This window comes from Macaca mulatta, chromosome 15 (genome assembly GCF_049350105.2).
Source record: "Macaca mulatta isolate MMU2019108-1 chromosome 15, T2T-MMU8v2.0, whole genome shotgun sequence".
Taxonomy (NCBI): Eukaryota; Metazoa; Chordata; class Mammalia; order Primates; family Cercopithecidae; genus Macaca; species Macaca mulatta.
The window spans coordinates 62,106,736-62,128,033 of NC_133420.1; the positions used below are offsets into that span (position 1 = coordinate 62,106,736).

General features: G+C 46.9%; 1 protein-coding gene across 1 annotated transcript; it reads right to left on the bottom strand.

Moving 5' to 3' along the window:
- Window positions 1-393: 393 nt before the first annotated feature.
- POLR1E (RNA polymerase I subunit E) lies at window positions 394-18,934 on the bottom strand. Its single transcript, XM_015117423.3, has 12 exons — window positions 18,759-18,934; window positions 18,085-18,188; window positions 16,941-17,017; window positions 15,172-15,257; window positions 11,612-11,670; window positions 10,625-10,769; window positions 9,049-9,156; window positions 7,991-8,087; window positions 5,772-5,905; window positions 3,138-3,219; window positions 2,241-2,372; window positions 394-1,043 (listed from the first exon to the last, which is right to left on the bottom strand). The coding sequence occupies exons 1-12, from the start codon at window positions 18,832-18,834 to the stop codon at window positions 884-886; spliced, it is 1,260 nt and encodes a 419-aa protein (XP_014972909.3). The 5' UTR covers window positions 18,835-18,934; the 3' UTR covers window positions 394-883.
- Window positions 18,935-21,298: the final 2,364 nt, after the last annotated feature.

Here is a 21,298-nt window from a genome sequence, read left to right on the forward strand (position 1 = left end):
GACCCCTGCCTTCTATGTGGCCTCAGCCAGGCAGAGAAATTGGGTCACCACTTCCTCTGACTTGGCTCCACCCCATTACAACAGGCTGTATCCTACTGGCCTGTGGCAGCTCCCCATCACACTGGTGACCCAGTTACCTTCTGATAAAGCCTGAAGTGTCATTTCCCAGGCGTGCTGAGCCAGATCCTCCTTCCTTACCACGTGCTCCACTGACCCTTCCAGACCTACGAACACCACTTCACATTTCTCTTTGGAAACCTTCATCCATTAGGTTTGACTCAACCTGGTGAGATCTTTCCCCCAAGCCCCATCCTCCCAAATCCCCACACAGGTGAACCAACATGAGAAACATCTGCCATTTATAATCACAGCAGTAATGCCAAAGGAGAGAGATGAAGTCCAACCTGGCCATCACTTTATATTTCTGCATAAGACAAACACAATTGAGATGCTCGCTTCTGGCTTCATACCTGTGCCAAAGCAAGGCTTTTTTCCTTATTTTACCTTTTTGAGACAAGGTCTCACTCTGTGACCCAGGCTGGAGTGTGGCCACGCAATCATAGCTCACTGCAACCTTGATTTCCCAAGCTCAAGTAATCATCCTGCCTCAGCCTCCCGAGTAGCTGGGATTACAGGCACATACCACCAGGCCTGACATTCCCCCACCCCCACCCCCCACAGATGGGGTCTCCCTATGTTGCCCAGACTGGTTTCAAACTCCTGAGCTCAAGTGATCTTCCCGCCTCGGCCTCCCAAAGTGCTGGGATTTCAGGTGTGAGCCACCATCCCTGCACCTTTCCTTTTTAAAACATAAAAATGGAAATGAATAGGACCAGCCAGTGGCTATGATGCAGCCAAAATGCCGTGTCTGGAAAGTATGCATCTAGGTAATCTTCCTCCGCTTTGCCAGGCGGTCTGAGGTCTGGGCTGGAGGCAGTGGGAGGGACAGGGTGCCCAGTTTGTGATCTTCTTCACTGCCGGCGGCCACAGACACCCTTCTTTTGGAGATCTTCAGCCTCATGGCTTTGGCTATCTCCATCATCCTAAGGAAGACACAAACAGAACAACTGGAGAGACCCCTCAATGTGACTGTTCAGGGGGCTTTGGCAAAAGGTAGCACACATTCATGCTCCAGGCCATAAAGACAGAATCCCAAAGGTTGCCAGCAGGCACAAAGCCCCTGGCAGAGAGGCAGGCAAGGTCCCCTCACCCACTGGGAACCATTAGCCAATTTCATTTTAATGTGCTGCCCTTCAAAAAGATCCATATGGGTGATGAAAAACCAGGGTATCCAGAGCCCTGTGAGCAAGTTTTTTTTTTACCTCCCATAACCAAACTTTTAGCAACCAGGATTGAGCACTTGGTAGAATCTGACAGGTTCCAAGTACCTGTTATCTTTTTTCAGCCTCACTGCCTGTGGGTACAGTTTGTGGACAGCCCTCAGAACAGTCCCTCCATGGACTGCTACAGAGTCCAGACAGAGGTGTGTTCACAGGCTCTCCTAGACACCCTCTGGGTTCCCGGATGTCAGATGCCCCTAAATCACTGACAAAGATCAGCTGACCCCATGGTTCCTGGGCAGCTCTGCCCCTACTGTCTGAATCTCCTCTACGAGGCCAGCCGGAGCCGAAAAGGTCACCTCCACCACCAGCTCTCCCAGTCTGGTCAGAGAAGTGCAAACATGACATCCCTGCCAAACGGAGGTTCCACCTGGCCTTGAACACGTCCCCTGGCAAACCCTTCCATCTGATTGTGAGGAAGCTCTTCTTACTAAGCTCAAATTGGGTTGTCCTACAACTTCCACCCTGGGCTGCACCCCTCAGACCCATACAGAATCCCGCTCCCCTGTGACAGCAATTCAGAGAATGGAGGCTGCCTGGTTATTCAGGAACAGAATGTTATGGAAAGGCTCAGGTCTCAAGGCCAACTACTCCCCTCTTGGTTGTGTAACCTTGAGAAAGTCATGTACTTTTCTGAGCCTGATTTTTCAATTGTTTTCTAGGGAAATCAGTGAGATAATGACATAATTTAAGACCGTGCCTAGCACAGAGAAGGCACTCAGTAATGTCTAGTTACTCATTCAGTCAATGATTCATTCACTGAAAATAGTCCTCTAGTTCCAAGTTGTTCCCACATTTAAACATCCTCAGTTCCCTTGGTGGTGCCTCATGCTTTCCAGTGGTACCAGAAATAAGACATCAAGGCACCCTGCAGGGAGCTCTTTATTCTGTTGTGCTCACCTTTTCTCATTGAGCTTCAAGTCCCCCTGTAACATTGTCAGGTCAATTTGGAAGTCACGTATGTGCAAGGCAAGTATGATCACATATGCAGTAATCTTCGCCTTCATAGAATCCGAAATTAAGTTCCGTAATCTAGAAAATCAGTGGCAATAAAGGAGAAACAAAATTAAACTCTCAATTTCTCCAAAAGCAAAATAAGAACATTCAACCCTATTCTCATATGCACTGAATGTCTTCCCAATTTCAGGAAAGGAAAAGGAATGTGGGTGACTTCTTTGCCCTTCCAAGGTTCCTGGGCCTCACGCACAGTGGAGCAGTGGGCCAGTCCATGTTTCCCTCTGAGGCAGACAGAGAAGGCTGGGCCTACACTCTCCCTGGACACCGCTAGCGCTGAGTCTGTCCCCGCCTGCTCAGCAGGGCTGCTGGGAAAACAATCATCCCGAAATCAGCTGTGCTGATTCTTCCAAGCACACTCTAGAGCAGAAAACATACTCCAGGCAAATGGCAGGAAGGAAGCCCGGGGCAACGCTTGCGGGTCTTTCCTGAGTCACCGAGTTGGGCTGCCCTTTTCTGCAACACTGCCTTTCCGCAAACACCAGCTCTGTGGGACATCAGGAAGGGCTCTTCAAAAGTATGTGAAGTAAAACAAGTCTTTATTGGAGGACTTCCCAGAGCTTCTAAGATTCCCCAAAAGTAATACTTTTCCAAAAAGGACAGAGTATGTCATATTTAGCGTTTGCTAAACTTACTGGGGCCCCAGGAGCCTTCCAAATGGCAGCAGTCTCTTCAGCACTGCATCTCTGTGGACGTGGAATTGAGTCCAAGCCCCTGCTGCTCACTCCCAACCCTCACTCACTTTCTCCTGCACAGGAAAAATCCCAGAAACCACCCCCTGACCTGCCATTGTTGTACGTCAAACAGGTAAAGTGCTTCAGCAGTTTGGTGTTGATGATGTGGGGAACTCCAGGTCCCAGGGCACCTACAACACAAAGTTGAGTTTGATCATTTTCTCTCAAAACCCTCAGGCCACACCTCCACCATGAGTTGAGAGAAAAGCCAGGAGCTGGGCCACTGTAATGACCAGAACCAGGTGGTAAGAGAAGCAGGGCCCACAAAGCAGAACGGCCACATCGAAATGAAAACATGCTTGGTGTGCTTCAGCCTGCAGCTTGCCCTGCACAAGAGATGCTGGTGATGGGGCAGTGACAAGAAAACACAGCCGGAGGCCTAAGGACGTAGATTTAACATGACCTTAGAAAACAAAAATTGTGCTGAAAGCTCAGGGAGAGACAGGGAAAGCTGGAATTGGAATGTGAAAATAAGAACTAAGTGACCAGATGCAGTGGCTCACACCTGTAATCCCAACACTTTGGGAGACCGAGGCAGGCAGAACACCTGAGGTCAGGAGTTCAAGACCAGCCTGGCCAACACAGTGAAACCCCACCTCCACTAAAAATACAAAAATTAGCTGAGTATGGTGTAATCCCAGCTACTCAGGAGGCTGAGGCAGAACAACAGCTTGAACCTGGGAGGCAGAGGTTGCAGTGAGACGAGATTGCGCCACTGCACTCTAGCCTGGGCGATAGAGTGAGACTCCATCTCAAAACAAAACAAAACGAAACAAAACAAAAAAAAACTGGCTGGGCATGGTGGCTCACGCCTGTAATCCCAGCACTTTGGGAGGCCAAGGCGGGCAGATCATGAGGTTAGGAGTTCAAGACCAGCCTGACCAACATGGTGAAACCCTGTCTCTACTAAAAACACAAAAATTAGCCAGGTGTGGTGGCGGGCACCTATAACCCCAGCTACTTGGGAGGCTGAGGCAGGAGAATCCCTTGAACCCAGGAGGTGGAGGATGCAGGGAGCCAAGATCGAGCCACTGTATTCCAGCCTGGGTGACAGAGCGAGACGCCATCTAAAAAAAAAAAAGAACTAAGCAAATACAAGCTGAGTGCGGTAGCTCACACCTGTAATCCCAGCCAGCACTGTGGGAGCCCAAGGAGGGTGGATCACCTGAGGTCAGGAGTTCAAGACCAGCCTGGCCAACATGGAAAAACCCCGTCTCTACTAAAAACACAAAAATTAGCTGGGCATGGTGACGCCCGCCTGTAATCCCAGCTACTCAGGAGGCTGAGGCAGAACTGCTTGAACCCAGGAGATGGAGGTTGTACTGAGTCAAGATCATAGGTCTGCACCCCAGCCTGGGTGACAGAGCGAGATCCTGTCTCAAAAAAAAAAAAAAGCATGACTAAGCAAATACAGTCATGTCCCACATTACGTTCTTTTGGTGAATGACAGGCCACATATGTGACAATGGTCCTGTAAGATTTTGTTTGACACAGGGTCTTGCTGTCACTGAGGCAGTGGTGCATTCATAGCTCACTGTAACCTTGAACTCCTAGGCTCAAACACTCCTCCTGCCTCAGCCTCCCAAATAGCTGGGAGTACAGGCGTGCATCACCCCAGCTAATATTTTTATTTTTTTGTAGAGACAGTGTCTTGGTATGTTGCCCAGGCTGGTCTCAAACTCCTGCCCTGAAGTGATCCTCTCACCTTGGCCTCTCAAAGTGCTGAGATATAGGCATGAGCCAACATGCCCAGCCGGTCCCAAAAGATTATAATATCATAGTTTTACTATTCCTTTTCTGTTTAGATACATTTAGATACACAAATGCCATTGTGTTACAATTGCCTATAATATTCAGCATAGTAACATGCTGTATAGGTTTGCAGCCTAGGAACAGCAGCTTATAGCATATAGCCTAGGTGTGTAGTAGGCTATACCATCTAGGTTTATGCAAATATACTCTGTGATGTTTGTACAATGACAAAATTGCCTAAGGATACATTTCTCAGAACATATCCCCATCATTAAGTGACACATGACTATACTAAAAAATAGGAGTATAGACTATTGGATGCCCAATCACAGTAACAACTAAATATGCCTTGTGCCTAAAACCACAGACATCTCCTGGGTTTCCAACTCTGGGTAGGTATGAGGGTGTGACCCACAAAGCGTCCTGGCTACAGGTGACACTGGGTTACCATCAGATTGACGCTCTCCTGTTAGAAATAAGCTGACACAACACAAACCTGCCACAAGCTTTCAAGATACATATGTGTAACTCATAAGCGCTCTCTCCACACACACACACACACACACACACACACACACACACGGCTGATGTTTGTTCTAACAGTCCCTTAAAATTTTCATTTTATTTGACCTGGATATTCTACCTTGCCTAATGCAGAATAGAAGTAGCAAATGTTAGCTCTGGAAGGACCCTGAACTCTCATATAATCCAACGTGGCCCCAATTTTCAGATGAGAAAAGGGAGATCCAGAGAGAAAAAGGGGACTGGCAAGTCCCCTCGACATGTCAGCAGTACCAGCAGGAATCTCACAGTTGACAATAAAGACTTGGACAGACACATTGATTTTCTTCTCTCATTAGAACTGATCTAAGAATTATAGACAAATAACAGACTGGAAACAATTAGAATTAAATGTTTACCATAGACTTACTTTTCCGCTTAACTACCCTCTGAGCTCGAAATTTGATGAGGGTATCCAGAAACCATATGCATCGGGCCTGGCGGTCTCGGCTCTCCACGTCTGATGGCAAAGACTTCAATGCTTCTATCACAAAGGTGCAATGGCTAAAACAAGGAAAAGAAAGAGAGGCTTGTGTCAGGGTAAGATGGGCTCTGTCAGGAACTATTTCCCTCTCACAACAAGAGCAGCAGGCGCCTCTCACCCCTGACACACTCAACAGCTAATGAAAGCCTGGGCAACAAGGCAAGACCCCATCTCTACAAAAACTTAACCAGCATGGTGGCACACTCCTGTGGTCCCAGCTACTCGGGAGCCTGAGGCAGGAGGATCACCTGAGCCCAGGAGGTCAAGGCTCCAGTGAGCTGTCTGCGCCACTGTACTCCAGCCTAGGTGACAGAGCGAGACCCTATCTCAGAAACAAAAAAACAAATGAACAAAAGCAGCTGATGAAGGCCAGTACACTCAACACTCCTTGTAACAGGAGGAACATGGTTTAGTGCAGGGATCAATACAGGGCTAGACAGTAAATATTTTAGGCTTTGGAGGCCATACAACCTCTGTTGCAACTACCTGACTCTGCCATTGCAGTGCAAAAGCAGCCACAGATATTACTTAAGTAAATGAACAGGGCTGTGATCCAATAAAACTTTATTTATACTTTACTTACTCACAGGCAGCAGGCCAGACTTGGCATGTGGGCCGTAGTTTGCTGACCTGTTTTTATAGTCAGGAGCATACACTCTGTAGTCAGCCTGCCTGGGTTTCAATCCTTTCTCTGCCATTTAATGTCTTAGGCAAGTTTCTTTTTTTTTTTTTGAGACTAAGTCTCACTCTGTTACCCAGGCTGGAATGCAATGGCACAATCTTGGCTCACCGCAACCTCCATTTCCTGGGTTCAAGCAATTCTCCTGCCTCAGCCTCCCGAGTAGCTGGGATTACAGGCATGTGCCACCATGCCTAGCTAATTTTGTATTTTTAGTAGAGATGGGGTTTCTCCACATCGGTCAGGTTGGTCTTCAACTCCCGACCTCAGGTGATCCGCCTGCCTCGGTCTCCCAAAGTGCTGGGATTACAGGCGTAAGCCACCACGCCCAGCCAGGCAAGTTTCTTGACATCTGGTACCCTAGTTTCTCCATCTATAAATTGGGGCCAATGATAGTACAGGTACTTTTCTCCTAAGGATTTTTTCTAGATTAAGAGATGATGCCAGTAAAGCTCTTAGAACAGTGCTTGGCAATAATGTTAAGGCTCAGTCAATGCTCACTATTATTTTCAGGCACTGTTCTGCTAGCAAGACCCTGGACTCACAGAGATAAAAAGGCTCTTCAAGATCATCTCATAGCTGCCTCATTTTACAGACAGAAAAACTGAGGTTTCAAGAAGGGAAGATTAGGACAGAGCTCGGGGACTCAGTTTTCAGACTCCCTGCTCAGAGTTCGTTCCTGCACCGGCCCGAGTCACAATCACATTAAGACAACTATGAACTAGTAATGAGCTCTTTTTTGGAAATATCTTTGAAGAGAAAAGAAAAAAAAAAGTAGTAATAATAGTAATTCCAAGGCACTGGAAAGGTGCTAGAGTTCAATGACAAGCAAAATTTAAAAACAAAAATTGGAGGAACAAACCTCAGATTGACAACTCTTCATCAAAATCAAATTATTAAAAGAAAAAACTCAAAAGCAAAAAAAAATCTCACCATCATCCTAAAAGAAGCTGTTTTAATGGGAAAGAGGAGGGAGAAGGAAATAATCTCTGATTTAAAATATACAATATTTTAAATACATAAATTGAATGTTAGAAAAGCTCGCCTACCATATCATCACAGAGAAACCATCACTTTGGACAGCACCCATTCCCAGGCCAGCATTTGGGCCCTGTCAGTGACAATCAGCATCAGCATGACACTGGGTGACACAGGCCAGCTCTGGTTCCCAGCCCCGGAGTAGAAGGCCTCACCACCCTTTGCCCTGCCGCAGGTCCCATGCACTCAGAGACCAACCATCTCCCCTGAATGTGACCCACAGCTCCTGGAAGCCCAAACATTCAAGAAAACACTGGCTCACTAATGTTCAATTGCTGAACAGACATACCTCCTCACTGACTGACACCCAAAGGACCTGCACAGTGTCTGACTACTGTTGTGTCCCAACAGCACTCCCCAGAATCCCCATCTGCTTAAGTAAGGGTACCTGTTCTCCTCAATCATCTTCAGTATTTCTTCTGATGTGACGTTCCTGAAAGCTTCAGATGGGCTCTGAAGAGCTTCATACTCAGCAGGGGAAAGAACTAGTTACAGGTCAAGAATATAATCCAACCAAAATAGAAACATCCAACTAGCTAGATCATCTCATAGCAGCGTCATGTCACAGACAGGTAAACTGAGGCTCAGAGAGCCGAAGATCACACAGGGCAGATCACATAGGGGCAGAGCTTGGTGACTCAGTTCTCAGACTCCCAGCCCAGAGCCCATTCCCTGCCCAGGCTTTTCTGCCTTTTCTCATCACAAAGTCACTGCAGACATTTTCCTTCTAACTGGACTCATTGAGTGGTGACATTCTAAGTTCCAACCCTTCCTTTTACAAAAAAGGAAGGGTTGCCCTAGACTTTGGGCATTTGACTGGTTCAAAAGTCTTATTTTGACTATCCATGGAGAGTGACCCCAAAGGTCTGAGCTGTGGGCATTTGGCATTTTGCTGAGGAATGGATTTGAATCCCAGGGGCTGGTCCCTCAGCTAGTGAGGAAGCCAAGTTAACCTCCTGGCAAGAGCACTGAGCAACTGCAAAGGTTTGGATGGAGCTCTTGTGAATGTCACAGAACACAGACACCCTCAGAAAACCTGACTATGGGCCGGGTGCGGTGGCTCACGCCTGTAATCCCAGCACTTTGGGAGGCCGAGACGGGCGGATCACGAGGTCAGGAGATCGAGACCATCCTGGCTAACACGGTGAAACCCCGTCTCTACTAAAAAGAAGTACAAAAAACTAGCCGGGCGAGGTGGCGGGTGCCTGTAGTCCCAGCTACTCGGGAGGCTGAGGCGGGAGGCTGAGGCGGGAGAATGGTGTAAACCCGGGAGGCGGAGCTTGCAGTGAGCGGAGATCCGGCCACTGCACTCCAGCCTGGGCGACAGAGCGAGACTCCGTCTCAAAAAAAAAAAAAAAAAAAAAAAAAAGAAAACCTGACTATGCACTCACATGCAAACATCTCCACCTGTGAAATAACGCAGCTTTTCTACTGCAAGAAGGATACGATCTTCAAATTTATACACGTCTTCGGGCTTGGTTGCATCATCATAGCAGGGAGGAAGGTAGAGGGAGTCATCTTGCAAGTCATTGTGGATAGCATCACTGACCAGAGCTTTTCAATAAAGAAACAATCCACGTATCACCCTCTTTGTTTCCAGTTCCCCAACATTCTTTTCAGTCTGTACACTTGAGACCACCAACAGTCCAGAAACCCCAAGTGTTCTGCCAAAGTGCTTCTGCCAAAGTGACTTGGCCTCTCCATCAGGCTGACTGCTTCAAGACTGCCATGTTCACTCATGAACAAACACGAGCTAGGCACTGGAGAAGGTGGAGGTGGCAAGATTCCCCTCAGGTAACTTAAAATAGAGTTGGGACAGACAGCTGTGCTAATACAGAAACATTTGTAATACAAAATGAGAGAAACTAAAAGTGAGGGACGTCCAAAATAGCCTTTAATGGCTTAACTTCTAGAAAAATTTGCCACACATTGTAGGTGGAACAAAACTTTCAGAATATAACGCTGTAACTGTCCTACAAGAATAACTATGAGGCCAGGTGTGGTGGCTCACACCTGTAACCCCAACATCTTGGGAGGCGAAGGTGGGAGGATGGCTTGAGCCCAGGAGTTTGAGACCAGCCCAGGCAACATGGCAAGATCCCGGTCTCTCCAAAAAACTAAAACTAAAAAAATTAGCTGAGTGTGGTGGCACACATGTGTGGTCCCAGCCACTTGGGAGGCTGAAGTAGGAGGATCACTTGAGCCCAGGAGGTTATGGCTGCAGTGAGCCATGTCTGCACCATTGCACTCCAGTCTGGGTGATAGAGCAAGACCCCTTCTCCAATAAATAAATAAATAAATTTGTGAAAGTGTTGAAATCTATATAATCATAGGGTATGGATTTTCCAAAAATTACTAGAATTCCATTCTTAATAGAAAAACTGCTCTGCCCAGGGCACAGTGGTGTGTGCCTATAATCCTAGCTACCTGGGAGGCTGAGGAGGGAGGACTGCTTAAAGCCAAGAGTTCAAGATCAGCCTGGGCAACACAGCAAGACCTCATCTCCAAAACTGGTAAAAAGCAAAGCTGCTCTTACACAAACTTGCTTTTATGTTCAATTTGAACAATAAATACATTTTAAAATAATACAATTAAATACTCCAGGGGCTGAATACCGGAAACAGAGCCACCGATCCCAAAGTGAAATGCCACCTCTGGAGGCTCACTTCCATCAACACATCAGCCTTTTTGACCAAAGCTTCCCTGCAACTCACAAGGAGAGACCTGAGGCCTTCTCCCTCCTCTGTGCCCTGTAGGCTGTAACCCCAGCGCCATGACCTCGGCAGGCACGTATCCATTCCATGTCTGTCCCTGTACTTGACTGTGAGATCACTAGAAGACAAGGCCATGTCGGATGTTTCTTACTACTTTCAGAGCCTGTCCCTGAGAAGGCCTTCAGCAAGAGGCAGAAAGGAATCCAGCCCTAGATCCCAGCATTCCATCTGTGGATAGGTAAAAGATCTCAAGAGAAGAGAAAGCTGTCATTATGGGCAGACTCTTACGCCAAGTTCCAACTTCTTACCAGTCACACCCTTCGTATCAATGATAGTCTCTGCAGCTTTAGCCACCGCCTGATTCAAAGATTCATTGCCAACTCTGTTCATTCTCCTGGCATTCAGAGCTCGCTTCTGTTTGGTGGTACCAAAGGCTTCAATACAAGAATCCATCTGTGTAAGAGATAAACCTGGTTACTGGGAACAGGGCAGGTAGGCGCTGCCCCTCCTAGCTGTGTCACTATGGGGACACTCTCAGCATCCCAGAGCTATCACTACCTCACCTGTGAATAAGACTGAATCGCACCTATTTACCTCACAGGACTGCTGTAAGCACCAAATGATATTAACAGATTGGCCAATCAGTAGCATCTCCATCAGTAAGATAAAAAGACTTGACTAGGATTAGGGCTGGGAAATCTGTAGCACACAGCTTACCATTCTCCCATTCTATACCCATAACAGACAGGGATAATAGATTTACCATTCTCCCATCCTATACCCGTAACAGACAGGGCTAATAGATCACTGACTCTTTCCCCTGAGCCAAAAGGTAGCCTCACATCCCTTCTCAATACAGTGCTCCACATAGCACCAGAGACTCAATCAATTTGCCATCTTGGGGTGAGATGACCTTTGTAGGGACCTTCTACATTGAAAATCCTCAAGTTTACTTTGTTTTAACATGAATATTTTCAGGCTACAACCAATATATTCTAAAACTTGGACTAAATCCTAAAAACAAGCATTATGCTACACTTGTATCAGCCCAGAGAACCGACTCCAAACATTGGCACAGAGCTGTGTTCAGCTGCCCGAGATGGCAGCAGGATTGTTCTCTGTGGGACCAAGGAGGCTTCTGCAGGCACAAACTAACTGTCCAGAGAAACAGACTGAATGAGTTGGGAGCAGCCAGGGAGACCCTTGTGTTCAACAAGCTCATTTCACTGATGGAGAAACCCAAGGTGTAGAAGGAACTTGCTTAAGGTCCCACAACTTAATTCTATCACACTCACCTTTTCTCTGTAAGTTTTGGTCTGACTGTCTAGTGCCAGTTCACTCTCAACTGATACATCTATCAAAACACACAAAAACAGAGAGAAAGAAAAGTCAATTGGGAGGCCTACAAATAGTAATAAATATTCATTTGTCTAAGAATAATAGATTTCTTTACTATAGGACTTCCCTGAGCCTAACATGAGTGTACACTGTGAATATTTAATATGTAGCTTTAGTACACAGTTAAAAAAACTTGGAGAATAAATTAGAGAGCTAAATCAAGGGGTCATCTGGCCCAACCCCTTCATTTTAGAAATTAAAAAACAGAAGGCCCACAGATGAAACGACTTGCCCCAGGTCAGTTCACCAGGTAGAGACAGGATTAGAAAACAATCCTTGGCTCTTTCCAGGAAATAATTTTGCTTTCTTGGTGAAAGACCTAAAAGCAGGCATAAACATGAGGTATGTGCTACTTATACGATGCTCTCTAATCATCTACAAAGTACTCAAATAAGGGGCAGTATAACCTACTAGACAACAGCACAGGCTCTGGAATACAAGCTCCGCCATGCCTGACAACAGCACAAGCTCTGGAGTGGCCTTGCCTGTTATCTCAGACATCACCCCTGATAAGGTGTGTGCAAGGAAAGTGCTTGGAACAGTGACTAGCAAACAGTAAGGACTTAAATGTTATCTCTGTGTGTGTGCTAGCTAGAATAAACTCATATTTACTAATTTCTTACATATAAAAACAAAAATGTGTTTAATCAACATGTTAAATTACAATTTTCCTTGCCTCCTTGGATTTTACAAGAACAGTTGGAGGATGACTTAAATATAGTTATATATGTTTGCAAAGCAGGGGGACACCTAGGAAATTCACAGATGGGTGTCAGGACTTAAGAGTCCTTTAAAATTACGTGTAGGGCCAGGCACGGTGGCTCAAGCCTGCAATCCCAGCACTTTGGGAGGCCGAGACGGGCAGATCACGAGGTCAGGAGATCGAGACCATCCTGGCTAACACGGTGAAACCCCATCTCTACTAAAAAATACAAAAAACTAGCCGGGCGAGGGGGCGGGCGCCTGTAGTCCCAGCTACTCAGGAGGCTGAGGCAGGAGAATGGCGTAAACCCAGAAGGTGGAGCTTGCAGTGAGCTGAGATCCGGCCACTGCACTCCAGCCTGGGCGACAGAGCAAGACTCCGTCTCAAAAAAAAAAAAATTATGTGTAAAATTTGGCCGGGCACGGTGGCTCACACCTGTAATCCCAGCACTTTGGGAGGCCAAGGTGGGTGAATCACTTGAGGCCAGGAGTTTGAGACCAGCCTGGCCAACGTTGTGAAACCCCATCTGTACTAAAAATACAAAAATTAGCCAAGTGTGGTAGCACACACCTATAACCCCAGCTACTCAAGAGGCTGAGGCAGGATAATCGCTTGAACCCGGGAGGCAGAGTCTTCCATAAGCCCAGATTGCACCACTGCACTCCAGCCTGGGTGACAAAGTGAGACTGGGTCTCAAAAAAAAAAAAAAAAAAAATTATATATGAAATTCCATATTAAAAAAAAAAACCCATGTATTTGTGTATTACATATGTTTCTCAGAAGTAGGTCCAGGTCCTTATCAGAATCTCAAAAGGGATGGAAGAACTGCTTTGAGGGAATACAGCTGGAATTAATGCCCCTGAGGTATCAGGCAGATTCACAATGCTCCCAGTGATTCTTTCTTGTCTACTACCCTATCCTGCCAAGGTTCTCAGTATTTAAGGGCATCACTAAGATTCAAGTTCTGAGATTTAAGGAACAGAAGCCCCTTGAACAGAAGCCCCTTGGAAGATCTCACTCTAGCCCTGAGCATTTGAAGATGACAAAGCAGAGAAGTAATGTAAATTCTTCCACTGGATTAGGGGAAAAAAATAGATCTTCCCCAAATTAGTGCAGAGACTTGTCCTCAACATGAAAGTTACTATACAACTTAATAAGCAATTTCCTTTGTCTACCAGAAATTCTAAAACCTCTTTACCCCAACTATAACGGTTAAGAATTAAGAAAGATCCCTTTCAGCCAGAACCACCATCTTGCAGTAATTCATCAAAATGACGAACAGAAAGGGAAAGAGGAGAGGAACCCGATATATGTTCTCTAGGCCTTTTAGAAAACATGGAGTTGTTCCTTTGGCCACGTATATGTGAATCTATAAGAAAGGTGATACTGTAGATGTCAAGGGAATGGGTACTGTTCAAAAAGGAATGCCCCACAAGTGTGACCATGGCAAAACTGGAAGAGTCTACAATGTTCCCCAGCACACTGCTGGCATTGTTGTAAACAAACAAGTTAAGGGCAAGATTCTTGCCAAGAGAATTAATGTGCAGCACATTAAGCACTCTAAGAGCCGAGAAAGCTTCCTGAAACACGTGAAGAAAGATGATTAGAAAAAGAAAGAAGCCAAAGAGAAAGGTACCTGGGTTCAACTGAAGCACCAGCCTGCTCCACCCAGAGAAGCACACTTTGTGAGAACCAATGGGAAGGAGCCTGAGCTGCTGGAACCTATCCCCTATGAATTCATGGCATAATAGGTGTTTAAAAAATAAAAGACCTCTGGACTGTAAAAATGTTTCTCTTTATTGAGCGGAAGTGTGGTGTCCTCTCCCCCAAATATTTAAAGCAAATTTTAATTATGTCCTAGTTCATTATATAATGTCTTTACTATTCAAATTTAATGTACCTCTTGCTGAAAGATGTGAGGTAGCTTATTGCGCAACAAATTGTTTGTGCAACAAATTCGATTGTTTAGAAAATAGCCAGGTATTACGTATGAAATATTTGTACTGGTTTGAAGATAGACCCTCGAAATCATCAAGGAAGAAATAAAATAATTTACAAAAATAAAAAATAAAAAGAATTAAGGCAGTTCTTTGAGGCAAAAGATTTTATATCAGACATGTCCTCTAATATTCTGCTCTGATCACTGCTCAGCTTGCTTTTATGAACCTCTGATCTCAAGTCTCTAAACACTATGGGGACAGGATCTGTGTCTGTCTTGCTTACTGCCACATCCACAGCCCCAGCTTGGTGCCTGGTACATTAGGTTATCAATAAGTGTGTGCTGAATAAAAACTCTAGGCTGGGCGCAGTGGCTCACGCCTGTAATCCCAGCACTTTGGGAGGCCAAGGCTGATGGATCACCTGAGGTCAAGAGTCTGAGACCAGCCTGGCCAACATGGTGAAACCCCGTCTCTACTAAAAATACAAAAATTAGCCAGGTGTGGTGATGTGCGCCTGTGATCTCAGCTACTCAGGAGGCTGAGGCAGAAGAACTGCTTGAATCCGGGAGGTGGAGGTTGTAGTGAGCCGAGATTGCACCACTGCACTCTAGCCTGGGTGACAGAGTGGGACTCCATCTCAAAAAAAAAAAAGTATACATATATAAAACCATTTTCTCAACACAGACAAAGCAGAAAAAACAGAATAAATAAAAGTAACTACAAAATGTGTTTTGTAAATCTAAAACTCAAGCCAACTCATCCAGCAAACCCAAACTATGCATTGTTTCTGACAGCTTTCATGACTGGGACCTACCTGAAAACAGTGGCTGCATGTTGAATAATTCAGCATCGTATACTTCCATTTGGCCAGAGGTCTTGTTCAAAATTCCCACAAAATGCCTGAATAAAGAAGGAATAATACAAGTAATAACGGATTATTCAAAAGTATTATTTGTACAGCTTCCTTTTTTTTTTTTTTTTTGAGACAGAGTCTTGCTGTCGCCCAGGTTGGAGTGGAGTGATCCTGGCTCACAGCAACCTCACAACACCTCCCGGGTTCAAGCAATTCTCCTGTCTCAGCCTGTCGGGTAGCCGGGATTACAGGCACATGCCACCATGCCTGGCTAATTTTTGTATTTTTAATAGAGATGGGGTTTCACCACGTTGGCCAGGCTGGTCTAACTCCTGACCTCAGGTGACCTGCCCCTATCAGCCTCCCAAAGTGCTGGGATTACAGGTGTGAGCCACCGTGCCTGGCCCTTTTTCCTGTTTAAAAGTTCTCAACCTTGCCGGGCGCGTTGGCTTAAGCCTGTAATCCCAGCACTTTGGGAGGCCGAGACGGGCGGATCACAAGGTCAGGAGATCGAGACCATCCTGGCTAACACGGTGAAACCCCATCTCTACTAAAAAATACAAAAAACTAGCCAGGCAAGGGGGTGGGCGCCTGTAGTCCCAGCTACTCAGGAGGCTGAGGCAGGAGAATGGCATAAACCCCAGAGGCGGAGCTTGCAGTGAGCTGAGATCCGGCCACTGCACTCCAGCCTGGGCGACAGAGCAAGACTCAGTCTCAAAAAAATAAAAAAGTAAATAAAATAAAAGTTCTCAACCTTCTCTCTGCCCACACACCTGAGAAATGCATCACCTACTCATGGGTAACAATAATCTCCCTCTACCCCTACCCCACAGCAATTCTCTGTATAGAGAGGGAAAAGGAAAGGATGGATGGGATGGGAGGATATGAGGTGGTTCTGGAAAACAAAGAAAAAAGCTACCAGGTGATTCTGGTAGTTGATCACATTTGGGCTCGCTGCTGTACTGTAATGGAAAACTCTTTTGGGGTGTAGGAATCTAGAATTACACTAGAATTTATGGCACAACAGTTTTATGGAGGCAAAATCAAGTAAACGGGAAGGAGACCAGTTGGAACTAGGGCATCGTTGAGAGGGGAGAGTGCAGGGTTAGTAGTTCTCAGCACCTATACAGCAATCTGACCTCTATTGGAGTATGGTCCAGTAAGGCTCAGAAAGGGCCTGGTTTGTAGTTCATTGTTGGGTACCATCACAGGGCCCTGTCTGCATCATGCCAGCCCCCGAGAGTGATATAGTTGAGGTTGGACAATCTTCATTGTACAGACTAGGGGTCAGTGATGGGCAGAGTTACCCAGCCACTCAGTCAAACAGCAGCACAGAGGGATGGGAATCCCAGGCTTCTCTTTCCCAGCCCAGAGCCTTCAACACTACCAAGTTCTTTACCTGTCGTTAGTTCCCAGGTAAACTTCACACAAGCTTTGACCTACTAGTCACACATTCCAAATTAATGGAGAGAGCTGCCTTTTGGAATAAGACAGCTATAAACAAACAAGGTTACAAATGAGGTTTTTAGGAAATTCAAGTTATCTTTCCTTTCCAGCAATGTCTACAGGTGAGGGGAAGGGCTCTATGTCTAATAGGAACACAGGAATCACCTAGTAAACCGCTCTAGATGGCTCCTACTGCCCTTAAAACAGACAGGAAACAGCAGTGCCAGTGCTGCCACCACTCCCAACCCCATCACCCTTCCCGCTGTCCCTTCCCCTGCCATTACCTGCACAAAGTGTTGCATTTGAGGGCTCCAGTACCAAAATTGTTTCCCACATAGGAAAGTCTATCTGTTTCAGCTGCCTAAAATGCAGAGAGGAGAAACTCCATTTACAACCAATGTTGAAAGGTATTAAGTATCATCTCTCTTTTCTACATTTGCTGAGGCTTTTGAATCCAGACTCACAATGGATTAGAACTAGTTCATCTCTGGCAGATGATCCAGCTCCACTCTCTCTAAGGGAATATGGGGTGTCCCTGCGGGGGAAGCAAGACAGCTTTTGGAAGAGAAGCCTCAGATGGTGCTAGCTTCTAAATGGTATGAAAAGCTCTTGGGGGAATTCTATCACAAGACTTGAGAGAGAGGCCCTGGGCTTCTAGCACTTATAGGCATGCAACAAAGTGATTCTGTAAGCAATCTCTCTTTGGCCCATCTCTCCCATGACTGTTCTTTGTATACTCTCAGGACCATGGCTGATTGACTCCCCAATCATAAGCAAGCTTTCCTGCTTCTCTGCATTTGTCCTCGCTATCCTTTTCACTTAGAACACCAAACCTTGACTGCCAAACCCTCGTTCCAGCCTTCAAGGCTCAGCTCCAACATGACCTCCCTAAGGAAGGCATTCTGGCAGAGACCTCTCCTCCCACTGAGCTCACTCTGCCCTGTAATCTTCCGCACGTGGCCTCAGAGCTTTGTGTAAAAGTGTCCCTCACAGCCAGTTCTCATCTCTCTAGAGCAGAGGTTCTCAATCCAGGGAAATCCACTCTGGTGCTACTGGCATCCAGTGAGTAGAGACTAGGGATGCTGCCCCCACAGCAAAGAATTATTGGCCCCAAAAGTCAATAGTCCTGAGGTTAAGAAACCCTGTTCTAGAGTATGAACTCCGAGTGGGGCTAGGCCTGATTTGGCTGTTTTCCTAGAAGCTTGCAGCACAGGGATACAGAGGAGGTTCCATAAATGCTTGTTGAAAGAATAAATGAATGAAAGATGGAGCCTGTCCCCACATCCCAAGTTGCTGGGCATCAGAGTTCTTCAAAGGTCCATTTGCTACTACTCTCCTGTTTCTCCCCTCACTCCCTCCCACACCACCCACTCCCAGGCGCCTTCTGAGCCCTGCAGAGTGGAGACAGCTGGCAACTGCTTCACTTACCAGGATCCGTTGATTCCTCTTCCTGGGGTTGGTGGAATCTTTGTTCTCATACAAGGTAAAGCGCATGTTGCCCGGACTCTGTAGCTTCCCGTTGGAGAACTGGACTGTAAGAGTGCAGCCCAAGAATCAGGTGAGAGCAGAAGGCCACACAATGTACGGTGGGACTAGACTGTCACTGGGAGGGAGTGAGTGTCAGAATGGGGATGGCAAGGAAGCTCGGGTCCTGACCCAAAGGGAACTAGAGGAGATCCGGGGCCAGCTGAGAAGAGGGGTTAGGGAGGTGGGAGAACCCTGGGGAGGGGCTGTGACAGGGGGGAATGTCTCGCGGAAGGAGGCTGACAGCAGACGCCTGGTCCACACCTAAAGTGACAGAAGGAACCCCTGCCCAGTGAAGAGAGGGAAACGGGGGAGGTGGGAGACCTGGTGGGTGAGGGGACAGCAGGGTCCTGGACACAGCCCTGGGGAGCGGGTGAGTGGGATGTCCCAATCCGGCTGGGCGGTAGTGACAGAAAGACGGACAGGGCAGCCCCGACCGAGCCCAGGAGAGTGGTGGAGACTACAGGCGTCCTGGCCCCGCTGGGGAGAAGCCTAACGGAGTGCGAGGGGACAGCTGAGATACCGAGACGGAAGGGGGGAGGGTTAGAGGAGCACTGCTCCAGCTCTGCAGTCTTTACCCAGTACAGCTCTCTGGCTCCCGTCGGGCGCCCCACAATACTGCCACCTCGCACTCGGCAACACCTCCGCCGCCATCTCGCCTGTCTGTCCGCCAAGTACAGCAGTTAAGACAGCAGTAGCCACAAACCCTCTTTTAAACACGCGGGAGCCTAGGCCGCGCGGCAGGCCGGAAAAGGCGTGGCCCCAGCCGGGCACCGCCCACAGTGCGCGAGCCGCGTGTCCCCGCCCCCCGCGCGGAGAGGCGCGGTCTCCGCCCACAAGGTGCCACATATTCGCGCGACTGGCCGAGGCGCAGCACGTGATTAGCTCAGCGCTCGCTTGCACTCTGGGTGTTGTAGGTCCAGAGCTTGAGGCGTCCTACGGCTTCAGCCTAAGCTTGCTGTGAGCCTTCTTCCGGCTCAGCACAGTCTAGAGAGAGTGTCGTCTCTCTCCTACCGTGACAAACACGTCTTCCCAAGACCTGAAAGACCAAGTTCAAATTTAGAATTCTCTAACAGGAACTCCTTGAGCCCCAACTAAATGTGGCCGCTGGCAAAAAGCCGCCCCTCTCTAGGACCTCCCACCCACCCACGTGGACATCCAGTTCTAGGTACAAGCTTTGTCCACAGTCCGACAAACAGCGCCCCGCAATGCGCTGTGGCGTGCACACATGTGGCCCGATCAACCCTGAGGTGATGGAACAGAAGCCCAACCAACCCCAGAGCCTTTGGGCAGGAGATTCTGGACTGAAATAGAAGAGGGAGTCCGAGCTGATAGACATGTCCCTTTTTCACTGCGGATTCAACCATTCTTCTGCACGGGGAGTTTTCAGAGCAGAAAAAAGACAAAAGCAGGACCTTTAAGCATGGACCCTGGCCGAGGCCCCCTTTGCCCAAAGATGCGTGCTATTGAAGGGCAAGAACTCAGGCTGACTCCCCTCTGTCTTCCAAATCACCTTCTTTCAGAACTCTTTTCCTTCCACACATCCTCACACCCACCTCCAACACCCAGAATCCTAGGAATAATCTTAAAGCCTGCAACTTGTCACTCTTTTCTAATTACCCAGTCTCAAACTTAAAGAAACACTGCAAGAACTTTTTTTGCCCTGAACCATTTAGAGTAAGCTGTCAACCTGATACCCTTTCACCCCTGAAGACTATAGTATTTCCTACAGACAAGGACGTTCCCTAAATAACAACACAGCCATCAGCAAATTGCCAGGCGCAGAGGCAGAGGCAGTTCTATCCCTTGATTCTAGGAATTTGAGACCAGGCTGGGCAACATAACAAGACCCTGTCTCTACAAAAAAATAATCATTAGTCACGTGTGGTGGCACACGCCTGTCGTCCCAGCTACTCAGGAGGCTGAGGTGGGAGGATTGCTTGAGCTTAGGAGGCAAAGGCTGCAGTGAGCTGTGATGGTGCCATTGCACTGTAGCCTGGGCGACCAAAAAAAAAAAAAAAAAAATTTAAACAGAAAAGAATCAGGAAATTAACACTGGTACATTACTACCATGTAATCCTCACATCCCATTTAAGTTTACCATTGTCCCAGCGTTTGTTGTTTGTTTGTTTTTTGAGATAGGGTCTCAGTCTGTCACCCAGGCTGGAGTGCAGTGTTGCAAACAGGGCTCACTGCAGCCTTGACCTTCCGGGCGCAAGTGATCCTCTCACCACAACCTCCGAGCTAACATACAGGTGTATGCCACCACAGCCAGCTTTTTTTTTTTTTCTTAATTAAAAAAATTTTTTTGTAGAGACTAGGTCTCACTATGTTGCCAGGGCTGGTCTCAGACTCCTGGGCTCAAGTGATCCTCCCACCTTGGCCTCCCAAAGTTCTGGGATTACAGGTGTGAGCCATTGCAGCTGGCCCAATCATGTTTTTATAGCAAAAATGTCCTGTCAAGAATCATGTGTTGCATTTAGCTCTCAGAGCCCTTCCTCCCTTGGAAGGCTACCTTGCTTGGCCCCACTTCATGATTTTGGATTGAATTGTTCAGGGAAGGAAAAGGGAAGAAGAAGAAAGAAGAAATAAGGATGAAGAGCTTAATTGTGTGATTGTCTCCCCCATTGATCATTTTTCTCACTAAACTTATTTGGGGTTAACAATAAACACTTTGGGGGTTAATAAACAAATTTATGTTTGTTTTGATCACTGCTTTATCTCCAACTCCCGAACATAGTAGACCCTCAATAAATATGGAATGAATTAATGAATGACACGGCAAAGAATGGGCCTGAATTATCACTAATCTTGGAAGCCTAGCACAGGGACTGGAACTCAAACATGTTTGGTAATGTTGGTTGAAATCAACTAGCATAGGGTTTACACATAACAGACTCTATAAATGTTTTTTGGTTGAATTAAAATGTGAACAGTTAAATCAAAGTTAAAGGTGACCAAGATAACAGTGGCTATGATGAGCCAAGTGTAATTCTTAAGAGAAGTATCTTGGTCCCTTGTGATATAGGAACACATTGTATGGCCTTGTTACTCAAAGTGTGGTCCATGGAAACAGCAGCCTTGACATCACCTGGGAACTTGTTAGAAATGTAGGATC

Excerpts from the sequence above, each read along its gene's own strand:
- POLR1E (XM_015117423.3), bottom strand. The coding sequence starts at position 18,834 with ATGGCGGCGGAGGTGTTGCCGAGTGCGAGGTGGCAGTATTGTGGGGCG. Across the intron at positions 10,770-11,611 it reads CCAAAACTTACAGAGAAAAG|ATGGATTCTTGTATTGAAGC; the intron begins GTGAGTGTGATA and ends TCTCTTACACAG. Across the intron at positions 1,044-2,240 it reads TTGAAGCTCAATGAGAAAAG|GATGATGGAGATAGCCAAAG; the intron begins GTGAGCACAACA and ends TGTCTTCCTTAG.